Source organism: Diadema antillarum, unplaced genomic scaffold, assembly GCF_040938485.1.
Source record: "Diadema antillarum isolate AM-2024a unplaced genomic scaffold, OU_Dant_1.0 seq00001018_RagTag, whole genome shotgun sequence".
Taxonomy (NCBI): Eukaryota; Metazoa; Echinodermata; class Echinoidea; order Diadematoida; family Diadematidae; genus Diadema; species Diadema antillarum.
Genome location: NW_027271853.1, coordinates 230,010 through 250,847, shown reverse-complemented (window position 1 = coordinate 250,847; position 20,838 = coordinate 230,010). Strand labels below are relative to the sequence as shown.

The 20,838-nt window shown below is 39.0% G+C and overlaps 1 protein-coding gene across 1 annotated transcript in view; it reads left to right on the top strand.

Annotated features, from left to right (window-relative positions):
• Positions 1-2,962: 2,962 nt before the first annotated feature.
• The window catches only part of LOC139742740 (adenosine receptor A2b-like), an 85,146-nt gene continuing 67,270 nt past the window's right edge, over positions 2,963-20,838 (top strand). The window contains exons 1-2 of the mRNA XM_071653263.1: positions 2,963-3,404; positions 5,801-5,907. Coding sequence (XP_071509364.1) covers positions 2,963-3,404; positions 5,801-5,907 — 549 coding nt within the window. The remainder of the gene's footprint in view (positions 3,405-5,800; positions 5,908-20,838) is intronic.

Sequence of the window (20,838 nt, the reverse complement as noted above, 5' to 3'; positions counted from 1 at the left end):
TGATTAGGCATCAGTAATTGTGTAGCAGATTATTGATGATTGCCTCTACATAAAAAGCTATTATTGATGAAAGAAATTCATCCGTAACACATGTAAATAACTCAGGCTTGAAATTTGTACTTATATAGTTTATGAAAGAATAAAGAAAAGCAAGGATTAGATGAATAGGTGCAAAGACGGATAACATTGTGTACCAATTTGATAGGTTTACAATGAAGAACTAATTGCACCTCTACGTGAACCATGTATGTATATCCGATAAGAAATTGTCTACTTCATTACTTCATGCTGACATATATATCAACGCCAGAGAGCAGCATCCTGCAGCTATACAATGTAGGCGTGAGATTTTGCAGCGCGTCATTTTCAAGCTGTAAATCGTGCGGTCTGGCACATACTAAATGTAATGTTTTGGCTTATTCTGACAGAAAATAAAATAAATAATAATTGTCTTTGAATGTGAATCGCTTGGTGGTTGGGAATCCAGAATATTTTGTGTGTGTGTGTGTGTGTGTGTGTGTGTGTGTGTGTGTATTTAGGGGTTTATTTTGTGAGGCGTGAGAAAAATCTTGAGGGGCATATGAGCTTGAAAAAGGTCCCTGAGGCGTGAGACATGACGTGATGCCTATTTCCTGACTGAATTTGAATGCTTTGTCTAAATATAAAATGACAATAATAACACAATATAATTTTATTAAACATTTTGTGAGCCCTTAATACGGATGATTTTAAACGCACAGTTTACGGGAAACATAACATACCGGTAAATGGTAGATACAGTGAATGAATACAATAAAATGTAGGCCTACCATGCCAAATGAAAATCAAGGCAAGTGTGCACCGCCATCGACCTACCCACACTTAGCCATGGATTCCAGAAGACTATCTACTATCACACAAAAAAAAAATATCGATCGAGCCTTGATATGATTTTGTATATGAATACATACACATGCATACCTTCCAACCATACATACAAACACACACACTAACTTACATTAGGTGCTCCCGGTAAAATGTCCCCTACCAGAGTAATTGTCATATTTAGACATCCAATCCTGAGTAAAATCAAATGTGCTGAAGGTAATTCAAGTATCATAGTTGGCTCCAGAACACATCAATTATGCCTTCAGATAAAACATACTGACGACATAAGCGTTACCATGTGAAGACAAGAGGGATATCATGCTATGACAACCCTGAATAAAGGTTTCTGAGTAGTAAAAGAATGTTTACAGTATGCAACAAACATCAGTACACCTTGACAGACGCCATTGACAAAAAGAAAGAGAACGATGCCTTCAGAGCATTCATATGGTCATTTTCTTAATTTTGTGCCTTCATTTACATTATAGTCAGTACTTTCTCTATGCTTTTACATCAGTATAGTTATCAAATTCCAAACTGAGTTTGTAATGAAAAGAAACATCGAAAGTTTGATGCTTCTGTGAGCGTTGTCTTCACTAATAGCTGTTGCTGCTATTTGAAACGGGTGCGCGTCATGAAACCGACACAGTGTAAAAACATCGGTGTTAGATTTAACACCATAGGTGTTAAATCTAACACCGATCAAACTTCAATAGAGGACCACACCCACAGGTGTAGAAAATGTATTGTGACGGTGTTAAAAAGTGTTCGCATGGCACTTCGTGGTGTTAATTTGATACTGTGGCTGGTGATATTTTTGACGCTGCACTAGAGCTAATTCAATAGTGACACCGCATGGTGTTGATTTGATATTGGTGGTGTCAATTTCAATGGTATAACACCCGTCCAGCTTCAATAGGGGACCACACCAACTGATGTTACTGTGGTGTAAATGTATTTACAGTGTGTTTGTTTTTTTAATCAAGTACTTTATCGGAAAATTCTTTATCGTCTTGTGGAAGTTCAAAATTAACAAGAAGCGCAGTAACTAAGAAACTATTCAACAACAAAAAAACAATTTTGAATTTTGAAATGACATCCGGAGGTGTTAATCTAACACCATGAATGAGCACCGGAAATTTAACACGAGCTCGGTGTTTCATATTTAACACCGGCCTTTTTGCAGTGCACCCACAAGTCATACAGCCCACGAATCATACAGCCCGTGAATTACAGCCCATGAGTTCGACACTAAGCAAACAAGGCCCACGAGGCCAATACATTAAGCCCCGTGTATCAATATCCAATTAGGGGCTGTTTTTACTTACATAAGATTGGGTAAATCTTCGCCGCCGAACACCCGGGTCTGTAAAGACGGGACTTTATATTATTCATTGGTGCTTACACCTTTCAAAATCTCATTTTAATCGCTCTGAAGAGCCAAATAAAAAAGAAGAGCATAATGCTCCTAAGTCTCTCTTCTTTGAAAAGCGCGTTTACCAGCGGCAAAATTTTCTTGAAATTGCTTTTTATCATCGAAACTTGGAATTCGCAAGTAGTTTACACTCATATATTTCGTCAATGCATTCCACTTCCCCGTTCCACTTTTTTACATAATCCTTAAGAAGGTGGATAGTGTTCGTGAAGCAACTTTTCCCAGGACATGTAAATGGAATTGTAACTAACGAGAAAACTGATTTAAATTTAGCATGTGTTAGTTATAAATCTGATGTGAGCATTAACCTACAGTCAGGTGATTGACATCAGAATATTAAGATGGGAGAACATGAGTGACACGCTGAAGCAGTTTGTTGATTGAAGTTGCTAAAATCACACAGCATCCCTCGTAACTAAGAAATTACTTTTCCACTTCAAAGATAAGCGCCGACAACCAATTAAATCGTATTCATTACTGTAAGGAGAGTTTTGCGCACATGAACCGAGGTTAATAAAGAGAAAAAGTGAGCGGTTAATCTATGATACCAGTTGCGCCATATGGACATTCCTTTTAGTTCACTCGACCATTGGATCTCTTGATCTTGTGGATAGGTTCGCTACAGAAGTCGTGCACATTTGAACGTTTGAAGATATCATGATGGATTCAGTACATACAAGCCCAGTCGACATTACGGCAATTACCCCGCTGAACACTGCTTTGCTCTTGACTTGTTTGATACCAGTGGTAGCTTGTAGCGTTGTTGGAAACGGCTTGGTGGTATTTGCAGTTTACAGATACCATCGTTTGTGGACACCAACATATTTCATCATTGCAAGTCTTTCTGTGGCCGATTTTTTCACTGGACTTGTCGGTATTCCTCTCTATCTTTATTTCAACCTCTCAAGGACTACGCGTTGTGACTCCTTCGAAGAGCTTGTATTTGCTGCACCCTTAATGTCGGTCGCCTCTGTCTCTCTTTTTCATATAACCATCGTCTCGGTAGACCGGTATATAGCCGTTACCAGACCACTGCGCTACGTCACCTTAGTGACTACTAGGCGAGTTCAAGTTGTGATTGTATTCTCATGGATATTACTTGGTGCTTATTTTCTAACATATCACTACTTCCTGCATGTTTCCAAAATCTCTGCGATGATTACTATTAAGTGCCCCGGAAGATACTTTCAGGACCCCTTTCTGCGGGCCCTGCATCTGGGCACGCTAATAAACCTTAGCATTGCTCTTCTCACCGTGGTGGCTATCAATGTCCGTATATTACATATTGCTTTCAAACAGTCCCGAGTGATATTTCAGGCAAACGAAGCCTTCGGAAGGGATCGAGAGAACCGTGAATTGTTGATTAAGAATTTCAAAGCGGCCCAAACAATCTCCATAGTCGTTTTCATCTACGTGATGTGCTGTGTCCTCTCGCAAATACACGTGGGTTTAGGATTAGTGAGCGAGTATCATCAACCCGTTCTTGCCCAAATCGCCCTCATCAGTTTTGGCATTTAGAAGTAAGCTCGGCTGTCAATCCGCTCATCTACGGCTACAGGGATCGTCTGTTTCGCGAGAAATTAAGTGATCTCAGAAGACGCCTTACAGCCTTGATTTTATGACTGGATTCCGCCGTTAGATCAATACACTGACTGTGATAACTATGAAGTTCCCACGAGATACTTGTAATTCTAAAGGGACCCAAACCATCTGTATTATAGTTTTTATCTTTACTATTAAAAGATCTTTTTATCTAACAAGCTGTCGTTCGACCTCTGCTGAAGAAGCACGGTTTAGACCCCGACACCCTCAATAGCTACAGACCAGTGTGCAATCTCAAGTTTTTCCAAATTCATTAATTTCTTCCGTCGAGATGTTTTCATTGCAACTGATTGTCAATCAGTTGCAATCTCAAGTTTATTTCGAAAGTTTTGGAAAGAGTCGAAGCCCATAGTCTTCAAGAATATTTAGAACTGAATGATTTAAGTGAACCACTTCAATCTGCTTATAAAAGGCATCATAGCACCGAATCTGCCCTGATAAAAGTCCATAATGATATACGTCAAGCACTTGACAAGAAGCAAGCGGTTTTCTTGGTGCTCCTTGATATGTCAGCAGCTTTCGACACCATTGACAAGGATATTCTTATCACAAGGTTTCGTTCAATAGGTGTGAAAGGATCTGCTCTTGCATGGATATCTTCTTATTTGTGTAACCATTCGTAGGTAGTCAGGATCAATGAGTGCATGTCATCCTCCGCTGAACTTCTGTATGGAGTCCCCCAAGGATCTGTTTTGGGCCCGTCATTCTTCAGCATTTATGCAAGTCCTCTCGCAGAGATCGCAAGGACCCATGGCATCCATATACATCTTTACGCCGATGACACCCAGCTGTACACCTCATTCGATCCATCTGATCCTTTAAGCGAAGCCTCTACCAGACATAGACTTGAACCATGTATTGATGATATGAGGGCTTGGATGATACGGAACAAACTCAAACTGAATGATAAAAAAGTGAATTTATGATAATTGCCTCAAAACATCTGGCAGCTAAGGTCCGTAATCATTCATTACGAATTGGACGTGTTAACGTACAATCTGTATCAAATTGTAGGAATCTGGGAGTTTATTTTGACCCTGAAATGTCGATGGCGACACACATTACAAACACGTGTCGATCTGTATATTTGCAAGTACGCAATATTCACAGTATCAGGAAATCATTATCACACAAATTTGCAGCCTCTTTTATTCATTCGTATGATTTGTCTCGTATAGATTATAGAATTAAATGCATTATTCTTCAAGGCTTCATCTTACCAACTGGCCAAACTACAGCGTGCTCAGAACTCTGCTGCTCGGATCTTCAGTGGAACTTCTCGCTTCTCCAGCATTACTCCGGTTATTAAAAATCTTCACTGGTTAAAATGGATCCAAGAGGATAGAGTTTGAAATTCTTCGTCATACATGGAAAGCAGTACATTCTTCAGCTCCAAAATATTTGCAAAACCTTATTTCAGAATACGTCCCTGGCAGAAATCTCCGTTCATGTAATAGTAAACAATTAATAGTTAAAAGAACAATCTCGACTCTCGGAGAAAAAGTCTTTGTTTCTGCAGCCCCATCTCTCTGGAACGCTCTTCCACTGAGGATCCGATCAGCTGAAACCATTGAAACATTTAAAAAGCTTCTGAAGTCATATGTTTGCATCTTGTTTTGGTTGCGTTTTCATTGAATTGCTCATCGGGTATATATTTCTATCTATCTCTTTCTTCTTCTTCAACCTTCTTATGTACAACTATGACTATAATGTATGTTATTCTTTTTATAATCATTTTCCTCTGCGCCTTAGAATAGGTTACTAGATCGATGGCGCATTACAAATGCTGTACTTATTATTATCATTATTATTTGTTTTCTCCCTACTCGAATTTCGTTCGGTGTCGAATCATCGCCATTGAACAGGTATATAGTCTATCATCCGTTCTTGCCCAAGGCAACATCATCAGTCTTGCCATAAATTCGGCTGTCAATCCGATCATCTACGGCTACAGAGATCGTTTGATTCGCGAGGCTCTCAATAATCTGAAAATAAGTCTTACAGCATTAATTTTATGACTTAAGACATCCATTATGATATTAGCTACCAGGCAGAACAGAATAGGGTAAGATAATGACAAATACGATGATAAACGCAATATCAATACCGCGAGCAATACTTAATCAACTTCTATAGTGTAGAAGTGTTTTTAATGATTCTATGTCTGTATAATGGTACATACCTACGTGAATGAATACACTTATCCCAAGGAGTTACGATGGTATATAACTCCTTGCTTATACTGAACAGTGCGATAGAAAACGAAACTTGCGAATTTGATAACGACAATAACGATATTTCGCTATGTTTTAATGACGGAAAGATCGAAAGGACGCGGAAGCGATCAGCTGTTATGGTCCCCACACTCGCACTCTCATCCCCATTTCTTGGCAGTTTCGCTTTTCTGTGTGGACGCAGCTTTAGGGATAAAATCGCTTGTTGGCTGGCTGCCCAAATAGTGTCCAGCATTGGGACCGGACGCTATTTTGGCCGAGAAACGTTCTCGTTTTTCCCAACACCGGAGGTTCTTTTTGTTTTTTGTTTTTGATTTGAGCATGCGCAGAAGCAAGTTTTGCACGCGGCAAGCTCAACTAGCGGTAGCGTCGTGCTTGCGAAAGTTCCCTTTTAAAGTTAATAGGCAAGTACTGTACAGTCAGTCCGCAGCGCGAGCGAAAAAGCACGTATTTATTCAAGTCGTATGCACGGCTGAGCGGTGCTTGCATACGTAATGAGCAGATACATGGTCATGAATAAATCCGTGTAGAACGAGTATTTCTCGTCAGTTTTCGACACTTTTAGTATCGACTCAAAGAGAGAACATAAGCAAATATGCTCATGATCAAAATAAACAGAAAAGAAGAATATAGAATATCAAAATCCCTCTCGAAGTTCGGTATTGTATTCAAAAATATTCCTTCACGTTTGACGCCAAAAAAACTAACCTGAAATCTTTCATGCCCCTCTAAAATATGGTGAAGACTATGTCCGCTAAAGTATATAGTATCACAATAAGGGCACCTTTTCCTATCTTCATTTCAATACGGGTCAGGAACTAGCAAAATTCAGAGACATGTCTAGCGTCGAGTTTAAAAAGATTATCCTCGCATTCGCACCGGAATTCCGGGTCTGTGATTGGTCGAAATCTGTCGCAAGACGCGGCGTGTCGCATTGCGTAGTATCCATTGGCTGCTGACTCAATGCTGTGAGTTTTAAATGTTAGGTTCCAGATTGTGATCGAATTTTCACTCTCTATACAAAACTTGAACTTTACACAGGAACCAATGATCTGTATGTGAGTGTGCACTTACAATGACCCTGAACAATGGACCTGGCTGCCACCTGTCCCGAGCTCTGCTGCAAGGCACATGAATGCTTAATCAATTATTCATGTGGATTGCCCCGAGCACTGCTAGTCTGAATTCTTGACACAGGGTGAAATGCATGCACATGAAATAAGTAAGCACATGTTTCCATGTGCTTGCACACACCACATTTCAGAATGAACAAAGACTAGCTGCGATAGTGGAATTCCTCATGAAACATTTCAATCCTGGCCATTGTCCACGACCATTGTCTGGGTATCAACAACACATTCCACGCGTGTTCTTTCACCACCCCACTTCCAATAAGAAAACATAATTTGCCTTGTTTTCAACAGGAAAATTCACAACCTTAAAAATGGTGCCCCTCTTCGTTTTTTAATTGATCATACTCGCTCAAGTTTCACGAGTGTGAAATCGAAGAAATTACGGAGATCTATTTTCAATACCAGTCAGGAACTAGCAAAACATCAAACTATGATCTAAAAGCTTCTTGAACATTGGCAAACTAATATACTTTGATGCTAAAATGAACTACTATATTGACATCAAAAATAGGGAAATTAGGTATCAAATTAATGAGCATAATCAGCTCTATAACTTAATTAACCATCCTGGGTCAAACAATGCACTGCGAAAGCTATGAAAGCTGTTGTTACGACCTCTGCAAAACTCTCGCAAAGTATCGCGAAATCTCGTCAGTCTCAAGGGCACAAACTGCGTAAACGTGATTCTGAATAAAATTGTCGTTCGTGCCTCATTATCGCACACGCTGCGGACTGACTGTGTAGACTTGTTTCTATTATAAACAATGTGTACTACTTCAACTGTTTGGAAAAATGTTCATTTACACTCTAAATAATGACTTACCGGTTATATCACAAAAGGCGCAAAACTCAAAGCAAACCGTGGTCATTAAAATGATAAGAAGGTCACATGCGTTGAGTAAACATGCGCTAAACTAAATTATCATTCTGACAAAGTCTTTGGATGAAATACATATCCTTACTTATTTAACAAAGGTAAGGGGATGATTCGAAAATTACTGCCTTAGATGTGGTGAACTCACAATAACATATACATTTGTTCCTTGCATTCACATAGTGTTTTTTTTTTCCAATTGGTAATAGTGATGATATCTTTGCTTTAGTTCACCTTCTTGGGTGGACTTTTCTTCAAGATAAACTAGCGATTGCTTGCATGAGAGCAAGATGGAAGGATTTAATAGTATAAAGCAAGACTTTTTGATTGGAAAGTGATGCTACGACAACATCTAAATATGTACAAGTGGTACAATATGGAAAGCTATATAATATGACCTTGATATTGGTCTATCGAAAAATAGCAATGAAACTGATCAATGCAAAATATGACCGAATGGCAAATGAGATAAGAAACTTGCATGTAGTATATAGAAAACATATCATTTTAGCTGATTTTAGTCTGACTGTTCAGCAGCCTAATACGCCTCGCCTAAATTTAAAACAAAACAAAACAAAACCAATTAAACTCTGAATGCTTCAAAATAACAGTGTCAAATGAAAAAAAAATTAGATGTATATAGACATGTAACAAAGTGCTCCAGCGCAAACCAAAAAAACAAAACAAAACAAAACAAAACCATGTGATCACGTGCACAGGCGAGGCTGCGTTTACTTATTTTGTTTATGTATTTATTTATTCATTTATTTATATACTCCGTTTTATTTTTACAGGGCAGCCCTTTCAGTTAAAAAACTGATAATGTACAAGCAAGGCTGCGTTTATTTATTCTATTTATTTATTTATTCATTCATTTATCTATTTACTCCGTTTCATTTTCACAGGACAGCCCTTTCAGTTAAAAAACAAAGAGGCACTGCATTAAAGGACAAGTTCGCCTTCATAAACATAAGGATTGAGAAAATGCAACAATATTAGTAGAACACATCAGTGAAAGTTTGAGGAAAATTGGACAATCGATGCAAAAGTTATGAATTTTTTAAATTTTTGTGTTGGAACCGCTGGATGAGGAGACTACTACAGCTTGTGAGTCATATGCGTACAACAGTATAAAGGAAATATAAAAGAAAATTCAACATATTTTCACTTTTTTCGCATAATAAAAGAGCAATTGACTTGCCTCTTTCTAAAGGCAGGGGGAATAATATTACCCATAACATTTATCGGTAACGAGTCAGGGGAATGTGTACTTTTTTCAAAAGATGGAATTTTGTGAAATTCTCTTTATATTTTCCTTATATTGTTGTACGCATGTGACATCTAAGATATTCATACACTGCAGTAGTCTTCTCATCCAGCGGGTACTGCACAAAAACTTCAAAAATTCATAACTTTTGAACGGATTATTTTCCTCAAACTTTCAATGATGTGTTCTACTAATATTGCTACATTCTCTCAATCCTTATGTTTATGAAGGTGAACTTGTCCTTTAAAAAAGATACAAAATACAGTAATACAAAATTGAATACAAAAGTAAGTCCAAAAGAAGGGAGAAAAAAATGCACCACACATGGCTTACAAACTCAATACAAAATCAAAAAAAAAAATTCACGTATGCATTATGTATAAAATGCTAAATTACAAGTAAAAGTATTACATGAAAAGGTTCGGAAAACACTTTCCACCATTTGCAACCAGCATAATACACGAAAGGGCCGATTATAATACCCGTCCGGCTGACACATAAACTACCGAAGGGAATTGCCCGTGCGAGCATCCAAAGATCTATAAAAGATCTGTACACCCCCCTCCCCCCCCCCCCCCCCCGGTCTGAAGCACCCTCCCCGTCCAAAAGTGGGCAGGCAGAAAACCCAGGTGATAACGTGCGTTATTTTGCATCATCTTCGCGATCACTGAAGAAGCGGGTATTGCGGGCGGTTGATGCCATTAACATGTACAACCGTGCAACATGATTGTATAGCCATGGAATGGATGTACAACCGTGCAACATGGTTGTATAGCCATGGAATGGATGTAAGGTTTTTAACCAATCAGAACGCCCGTCCCTCTCCCAAGAAAAAAAAACTCAACAACAACAAACAAACAAACAAACAAACATACATACAAAACGAAATGAAACGAAACACAAGACCTGCACAACTTTGCAACTGTGCCAATCAGCTACGCAACCCTTGTATAATTGTTACTTAACTATACGTGTCAAGGTGCCTTTAAACGGACACCCGTACATGCATGCATGTAAAATAATATAATGATATTAATTACTATACACAACATAATTCATTCCGTTCCAAGCAAAGCCGTGTTTTACAAATAATGCACAGGCGAGGCTGCGTTCGTGCAGATGCAACACACTCGTGGGTATTTACAATGGTCAGTTGGTGGCGCGTGTACGAGGCGCAGCGTAGTACTGTATAATTATGCTGCAGGACATGGTGAATACCCTACAGTGAGCTGCATCACTTCTATAGTCACGAAATTAAACATGTGCGTTATTTGATTTATAAAACGACATATTTATGTACCTTTTGGGTGGATACCTGTTGGGTACATAGAGAACTTGCTCAAAATCCAAGATGTCCGGAGGTATGTTCGTGGCAAACCATTCCTAAACGAACTAGAAGTTGTTGTTTTTTCAGAAATAAGTGATAAAAAATTGCGCGTCGGTAAGCGTTTGTAACAAATGATTTTTGCGCTAAACTTGAGGTCTATTTTCCAGTGCTGCACACGTCCTTCATTACTGGCAATTACAATCACACGACATTGTGCATGGAACTATACACCGATTCCTTGCGCGAAGCAGTCCAGCTGGGAAGATTTTCTTAGCCAAGATTAATACGATGCCACAGAGACGAACCACATCGAGTTCATTTTTTTTTTTCATTATATACATACCCTAATGATTTGCCACTTTCTACACAGGACGGTATTATTACACAGTTTCATCTCTTACTTAATGCACAACCGCATCCTATTTCTCTCTCTCTCACACACACAGTCAGTGTATCCATTACTTCCTCACTCTCCTCTTATCAATGAAATAATCTATTTCTACTCAAATATTCTACCCGTGTCTTTACCTGTATGGTATAGTTGTTATCCACAAAATCGCATATAGGAATCCTGTGTAGCATCAATCTTCACACCTCATCTCTTCACTTGCAAGCTGGACATTATGTATCATCTAATTTTGTCATATGTCATGTATATTTCATGAAGAAATACGAAAATGATCTGAAATTGAAATTGAAATTGAAAATGTGATAAGCAGTAACATAACATTTCATAATAAAATAATTATAGAGCTGATAGATATACTGCTTTTACTCATTAGGCCTTTCATAGTCGCAAGTGCTCTCAAATTTAAGGAGGTTTCCTTCCTTTCACGAATTATTCATCTATACGCTCGGTTTCCATAATCAGTCAATATTTTTGTAAGCGTATACACGTTCACTAGGGGTCATCTTACTAGCATGTAGGCCTAATTTCCTCAGAAAATGTCTTAAAACGTATACAGGTACTAGCTACTTCCTCCATGCAGCACAAATACAGCAAGAAAGATTTGCTTAAATACATTGTCGTTTGTTTCACGTAATCACTGATATATGACGGACATTACACTTGAATTAGACCTATGAACTTTTCAATGACTAGTTGAGAAAACGATGATTCTTAATACTGCCTAGTATTTCCATAAAATCTCCCTGTCCCCTCAGTTGATGAAGTTTCCTTTTCACTAACTTCCGTAAGTCCTTATAATGATATTTTAACTCTGATAGCCTTAGCTCTCGCACATTGTTTGCTCGATCCATCCACTTGCTTGATTGAGACCCGGGGAAAACAAATGTAGCTTCTGAAATATACGTTATTTGTCATCAGACGAAATAAATTTGTATTGCCAATAACCACAGATAATAAGTCAAGTGATATATGAACCTATAATTGTCAATGACAACGTCATGGTAAACATATCTATATGAAGGAGGGAAAGGAACATGATTGACATATCAGCATATTAAAAGGTGAAGTACGTGAGTGACCTGGGGACACCAATCAGTTGATTGGAAGTGCAACTGAACACTCCCCAACCCTCGACATCATAGCACGAAGTATTTTGTTCACCTCGAGTCTTATAAAGGCTACCGCACTAGTCAAACGTATTCATTCCCACCTCAGGAGAGATGTGTGCACATGAACTCGAGTTAATGAAAAGGAGAGTTACACCACTTAAGATATTGCCGCTAAGCTAGATTGCGCGACAGATTGCTTTCAGTGCTGGTGACCATCGAATTTGGATCTTGTGGAAAGACTTAACTGACTTTTTCAAAGTGACGATATGGCGGATGCAGTAGACACTACACAGGCAAACAGCACTGTAGTTACCCCACTGAATACTGCCTTGCTCTTGATTTGCTTGTTGCCAATGATAGTTGGCAACATTGTTGGAAACGGCTTAGTGGTATTTGCAGTTTACAGATACCATCGTCTGCGGACTCCAACATACCTCATCATTGCAAGTCTTGCTATGTCCGATTTCCTTATCGGATCGATCGGCATTCCCTTCTATCTTTATTTCAACCTCTCCACTACTACAAGTTGTGATTCCTTTGCTTGGATTTTCTTCACAGCACCAATAATGATCTTAAGCGGCGTGTCTTTTGTCCAGATAATCGCAGTCTCTGCCGATCGCTACATCGCTATCACTAGACCACTGCGCTATGCCACCATAGTGACTACCAAGCGCGTCCAATGCGTGCTCGCATGCACGTGCATTATACAAAGCGCGTTCCTCCTAACCCGATCTTACTTGCTCGCGGCCAAAGACGCAAAAGTGATAACTATTAAGTGCCCGGGAAAACACGTTGCTGACTCCAATTTGTGGGTCATGAATCTGAGTTTGCTTGTTAGTATGATTCTTTTACACCTTACGTTGACGGGTATCAACGCGCGTATTTTACAAATTGCTTCCAAACAGTCCCGCGTTATATTTCAGGTGAACGATGCTTTTGGAAGGAATCGTGGTAATCGCAAAGTAATGATCAAGAATTTCAAAGCGGCGCAAACATTTTCAATGATTGTTTTCATCTTTATTATGTGTTGTATCCCCAATGAAATACAGATGGGTATCGAACTTTCGCAGTTGAACGACTATCATCAATCCGCTCTTGCCCAAGTTGGCATCATCAGTGTGTGCATAAATTCTGTTGTTAATCCGGTCATCTACGGCTACAGGGATCGTTTGTTTCGAGAGGCATTTAGTGATCTCAGAAGCCGTTTTGAGTCATATATATCATAACTGATTGCACCCATTAGATTCTCACAGACTGAAGCCATAGGGTAAGATTACAAGAGACAACCCCTCATCTCCTCCCCCCCCCCCCGCAAATATTATGTACATGAATATATATAATATATATATATATATATATATATATATATATATATTTGAAACAAGAAAGGGATATATTACAAAAAATAAAAAGCTGCATCGCTTCGGTGATCCCTCGCATTTATTCCAAAGTTGATTTACGTCCTTTAGGTCTATGTGAGGTTAATGTGTGTGTGTGTGGCACACATACACACACTATAGCTTCTGACCACACGAGCAAAGAGAGTTAAGGTTTTGGGACGAACACCGATCTAGGGCTTTCAATACCTCAGTCGGATAGAGCACCGGTCTAGTAATCCGGAGGTCTCGGGCTCGAATGCCGATGAAAACCCATTTTCTATGCTCATAGTTTTCACTGTTTATTATCATTTGTTTCTGGTCAGTTTTCCCTTTCTTGTTTATATATATATATATATATTGTATATCAATACCTTGGAGTAAAACTTAGGACGTAAAATCGATATGGAAGAGGATCTGTGCCTGTTTAGTATGTAATTTTAGAATATGCATAGTTTCTGCTCTCATCAGCTTATTTAACTTCTTGTTCATTGAAAGAAACATGTTGGGCCGATTGTTGACTGATTTTTTCCCTATACATTCTTAGGGTTGATTAATACAATACTACTGTCATCCAATGATTGCAATCGCATTGGTGACATATTATTTGATTGAAATATATGTATTTGTGCAAACGAATACAGCTGTCGGGTATTATTTACAACTATAAGCATCACTAATTGTATAGCAGATTATTAATGATTGTTTCTACATAGAAAGGAAGCATTGATGAAACAAATTCATCCGTAACACATGTAAATAATTTAGGCTTGAAATTTGTGCTTATACTTTATGAAAGGATAAAGAAAAGTAGGGATTAGATGAATAGGTGCAAAGACGGATGATATTGTAAACCAATTAGATAGGTTTACGATGAAGAACTAATTGCACCTGTAAGTGAAGCATGCACGTACCGTATGTCCCAAAAAAATTACAACGGGACCCTCCGCAATGATATCTTTAAATATAGTTGATTGATCCAAATACAAATTCAGGGTATGAAACTATTACTCCTTGCCCACATCTTACAGAAAACCCATTCGATTTGCTGCAGTGGTCAAGGAGAAATGAGGAATTTTGTAGAGGATGTAAAGAATCTCTTCGCTCCAAGTTCTGTTTATTGTATTCACACAAAAGCATCGAAGTACTAAACTTGGAAGAATCAGACTCAGACTGCTTAACCAAATTGAATGGAGTTTTCTGCAATATAGAGCTAAGATGGTGTATTCTAAGAACCTTAAGTAGCATTTAAACAGTTTAATCATATTGGGTGTTACCAATGTAAAATTTTGTTTGTATTTTTTTTTTTTGGTTACATGTACTGTATTTCTGATAAGAAATCTACTTCATTAAGCTTTCCTGTCGATTGCACTACTTCATGCTGACATAGATATCAAAGCCAGAGAGCAGCATCCTGCAGTTAAAATGTAGGCGTGAGATTTTGCAGCGCGTCAGCGCTGTAGCATTTTCAAGCTGTAAATCGTGCGGTCTGGCGCATACTAAATGTAATACTTTTGGCTAATTCTGACAAAAAAGAAAATAAGTATTGTCTTTAAATGTGACTCGTTTGGTGGTTGGGAATCCAGAATATTTGTGTGTGTGTGTGTGTGCGTGCGTGTGTGTTTGTGTGTGTTTGTGTGTGTGTGTGTGTGTGTGTGTGTGTGTGCATATATATTTAGGGGTTTATTTTGTGAGGCGTGAGAAAAATCTTGACAGGCATGTGAGCTTGATAAAGGTCCCCAAGGCGTGAGACATGACGTGAGGCCTATTTCCTGACTGAATTTGAATGCTTTGTCTAAATATAAAATGATGATAACAATACAATATTATTTATTATACATTTTGTGAACTCTTAATGCGGATGTTTATAAACAAACAATTTACGGGAAACATAATTTAAATGCTAGATACATTGAATAAATAGAATAAATTTATAGGCCTACCATGCCAGCTTTTAATCAAAGCCAGTGTGCACCTCCATCGACCTACCCACAATTAGCCATGGATTCCAGAAGACTGTCTACTAAAGAAAAAATGCCAATTCAGCCTTGATATGATTTTATGTATGAATATATACACATGCATACCTCCCAACCGCACACACACTCACACACAAGCACACACACACTAACTCACATTAGTATAAACACAGGTGCTCCCTTGTAACTAACAAGACCACTGATTTAAATTTAGCATTTGTTAGTCATAACTCTGCTGTGAGCATAATCCTACAGACAGGTAATTGACGTCGGAATATTAAAATGGGAGAACATGAGTGACATGCTAAAGCAGTTTGTTGATTGAAGTTGCTGAAATCAAACAGCATCCCTCTTGAATAAGAAATTACTTTTCCACCTCAAAGATATAAACGACACCACCGATTAAATTGTACTCATTTCTGTTAAGGAGAGTTTTGCGCACATGAACCGAAATTAATAAAGAGAAAAAGTCAGCGGTTAATCTATGATACCAGTTGCGCCATGGACATTCCTTTTAGTTCATTCGACCATTGGATCTCTTGATCTTGTGGATAAGCTCGCTATGGAAGTCGTGCACATTTGAACGTTTGAAGATATCATGATGGATTCAGTAGATACAAGACCAGCCAACATCACGGTAATTACCCCGCTGAACACTGCTTTGCTCTTGACTTGTTTGATACCAGTGGTAGTTTGTAGCGTTGTTGGAAACAGCTTGGTGGTATTTGCAATTTACAGACACCATCGTTTGTGGACACCAACATTCTTCATTATTGCAAGTCTTGCTGTGGCCGATTTCTTCAATGGACTTGTCGGTATCCCTCTGTATCTTTATTTCAACCTCTCTAGTGCTACGCGTTGTGAATCCTTCGAAGAGCTTGTATTTACTGCACCATTAGTGGCGGTCACTTCTGTGTCTATTTTTCATATAACCATCGTCTCGGTAGACCGGTATATCGCTGTTACCAGACCACTGCGCTACGCCACCTTAGTGACCACTAGGCGAGTTCAAGTTGTGATTGTATTCTCATGGATATCAGTCGGTGCTTATCTTCTGACATATCTCTATTTCCTCCATGATTCCAAACTCGCTGTGATGATTAGTATTAAGTGCCCCGGAAGATACTTTGAGGACCCCTTTCTGCGGGCCCTGCATCTGGGCACGCTAATAAACCTTAGCATTGCTCTTTTCACCGTGGCTGCTATCAACGTCCGTATATTACATATCGTTTTCAAACAGTCCAGAGTGATATTTCAGGCAAACGAAGCCTTCGGAAGAAATCAAGAGAACCGTGAATTATTGATTAAGAATTTCAAAGCGGCCCAAACAATCTCCATAGTCGTTTTCATCTACGTGATGTGCTGTGTCCCCTCGCAAATACCCGTGGGTTTAGGACTAGTGAACGAGTATCATCAACCTGTTCTTGCCCAAGTCCTTCTCATCAGTTTGGGCGTAGGCTCGGCTGTGAATCCGCTCATCTACGGCTACAGGGATCGTCTGTTTCGCGAAAAATTAAGTGATCTCAGAAGACGCCTTACAGCCTTGATTTTATGACTGAATTCCTCCGTTAGATCAATACACTGACTGACCAAAGATGACGGTCAGTTCGCAGTATTTGTCTTTGTTACAACATCATACTGATTTTGATTTTGATTTTTTTTTTCTACTATGCATACACAACTTGGTAAAGAAGTGGCTATAATTACGGTTCTACGGTTGCGTGCCTACATAGATTAGTAAGTCACTGAATTATCAAAACATACCGGCATGCAAGCTTTATGATAGCAGTTCGATTAAAACGAGAACTCCGGCAGAGTCGTTCTTATTCTTTCTTTCTTTTTTCTGAAATTAACGCAAGGTTTCAAGAAGAATATAGAAGTTTTCACTCCCGCACGACGTTAGCCTCGATCGAAGTTAAAAGCCAATTTACTGCCGAAGCAGGCATGATGCTTACAGCAGGTAACACCATGACAACATCCGCACTGGAGGGCTACACATTGATGTAAAATGAACCTTTGCGGAACCATCGGGATATTTTGGCTTCTCATAGATTTAGATGCCGCTCACGAAGTTGCTGCTGAACTATGAGAAACACCATCGGCATATACGATGGTTTAACATGCCTCACACGAATAAATACGATCAGAGCCGAATTTGAACATTTCCTTTATCGTGTGTCCATCTGTGCTCTATTTTGGGACCGTGGGATGTCTGTATTAAGTTGTTTGACGTTTCATCAATCACTGATATTGAAAAGATACAAACTCACAAACTAGACTTTCATTTTGAGATCTAATCTATGTTTTTTTTTCAATCAAAAAATAATTTCCTCTGTCGTCACTTCCCTTTCCAATAACAGTTTTTAAGTGTCTATTTGTCTTAGTCGAAAAGTTGAGGATTTTTTGGACTCGCTTAAGCTTGTCTTTGGTTTCATATCATGTTAATTATTCTTGCTTGCTTGATCCCATCGACGATGTAGTAACAAAGAGAGCAAATATCGTTCATGAAATTAACGGTTATTACGATTATAATGAAGTTGTTTTGGTGACAATAAAGGACGGTGATTGATAGGGATTTGCTTTTTCAATTTTGAGGTCGTTATGACCAGAGTTAAACGACAGAATCATGATTGATGTCAGCATATTAATTACCTCCGCCAAGCAATGCCAAGGGAGGAGGTTATGTTTTCATTAGTGTATGTGATTGACATACCCATAGCAATCAGGTGACCGTACGATATGCCGTATCTGCCATTACCAACACCTCCAAACACTCTCCATATCAAACTATACTAATAAGTTTTCCAGCGCATTTAGCTTGCACGTCCGCGAGAAGACCCTGTACTGTATCTATTCATTTCTACCGCAGTACAGCTTTGTTCTCATAAACTGAAGTTGATATGAAACAGAGTCGTGCAGCTAATCTATTGATTATGACTAAATTCAATATTTTGATTGCTTTGTGTGCCATAGCTTCATTTCACTTTTGAATCATTTGATCACGTGAAAAGGCTTGTTACGGGAGGCATAATACTGTATCCTGCCTGGGCCAGGAGTGACGAAATGAATGCAACAGATAACTTAACCAGCTCGGTCAACAACGTGTCCGTTACCACACTGAGCACCGCTTTATTTTTGACGTGTATGGTACCAATATTAATTTGCACCATTGCTGGAAACGCCTTGGTGGTATGTGCAGTTTACAAGTACCATCATCTGCGGACACCAACATACCTCATCATTGCAAGTCTTGCTGTTGCCGATTTCTTCACCGGTTTTATCGGTATTCCTTTATATATGTATTTCAACTTCTCAAAAAATACTCGTTGTGATTCTTCTTCTACAATATCATTTGCAACGCCATTCACTGTCCTCAGCGCTGTATCTTTTTTCCAAGTACTCACAATCACGACCGACAGGTATATTGCCATTACAAGACCACTGCACTACGTCTCTACCAGTGTCTACGGTGACCATCGAACGCGTCCGGATTATGATAGTCTTCACCTGGATGGCATGCAGCGCTTTCTTTTTAACACGATCTTATTTGCTCGTGTCCAAAAATGCCAATGTGATAACTATGAAGTGCCCCACGGGATACTTTGAGGATCCCTTATTGTGGGCCGTCAATCTGAGCGTGCTTGCAGGCAGCTCGCTGGTGTTCTTCATGTTGACTGGTTTCAATTTGCGGATACTCCGAATCGCTTTCAAACAGTCCCGCATGATCTACCAGGGAAACGAAGATTTCGGGAGAAATCGGGGAAACCATGAGATATCGATCAAGAACTTGAAAGGGACCCAAACAATCTGCATTATAGTCTTTATCTTTATTGTCTGTTTTCTCCCCACCCAAATTTCGTTCGGTATTGAATTGTTGCCATTGAATGGTTATAGTCTATCATCCGTTCTTGCCCAAGTCAACATCATCAGTCTGGGCATAAATTCGGCCGTCAATCCGCTCATCTACGGCTACAGGGATCGTTTGTTTCGAGAGGCTTTCAATGATCTCAGAAGAAGTCTTATAGCCTTAATTTTATGACTGAAGGCATCCATTATATTTAGCTAACTGACAGAACAATTCAAGGGTAAGATAATGACAAATACGATGATAAACACAATATCAATACCGTGGAGCAATATTTTACCAACTTAGATAGTCTACAAGTGTGTTCAGTGATTCCATGTCTAGGCCTACGCGAATGAATACGCTTGTTCCAAAGAGTTACGATGATAACTCCTAGCTTATACTGAACAGTGCGATAGAAAACGAAAATTGCGGATTTAATGGCGACAATAACAAAATTTCGCTTCACGACGGGAAGACCGAAAGGACGCGGAAGCAATCAGCTGTTATGGTCCCCACACTCGGACTCCCATCCCCATTTCTTAGCCGATGTTATAGCAGTTTCGCATCGGGACCGGACCACTGACTATGCTATTTTGGCCGAAAACCGTTCTCGTTTTCCCTAGGACAGGAGCTTTTTCGGATTTGAGCATGCGCAGAAGCAAATTTTGCACTTGGCACGCTCAACTGGCGGTAGAGTCGTGTTTGCAAAAGTTCCTCAGTAACGTTAATAGGCTAGTACGGTAAGATCGTTTCTATTTCAAACCATGAGCTGTGTTTCAACTGCTCGGGAAAAACGTCCATTTGCACTCATAAACGAGGACGTTATTAATCACAAAAAGCGCAAAACTCAGAACAAACCCTGGTAAACAAAATGATAAGAAGGTCACATGCGTTTAATAAACATGCTTCAAACTAGATTATTATTCGGACAATGTCTTTGGATAAGCTACATTTCATTACTTAACGAAGGAAAGGGGACGATTCAAAAATTGCTGCCTTTGATGTGGTGAACTCGAAGTAACATTTTGTTCGTCGAACATAGCTTATTCAATGGGTAAAATTGATGATAATATGTATGCTTTAGCTCACCATTTTAGATGGACTTTTCTTTAAGATAACTCAGCGATTGCTTGCACGAGAGAAGATGCATGGATTACGATATCATAAAGCAAGACTTATTGCTTGGAAAGTGATGATACGACAATATCTAAATATGTGCAAGTTGTAAAATATGCAAAGCTATCAATGACCATGGTATGGCTCTATAAAACGAGTATATACCGATATGAACAAAGATAGCAATAAAACTGATCAATTCAAAATTTGACGCAATAACGAATGAGATAAGAAACATAGAGAACGTTCAGCTGATACTGTTC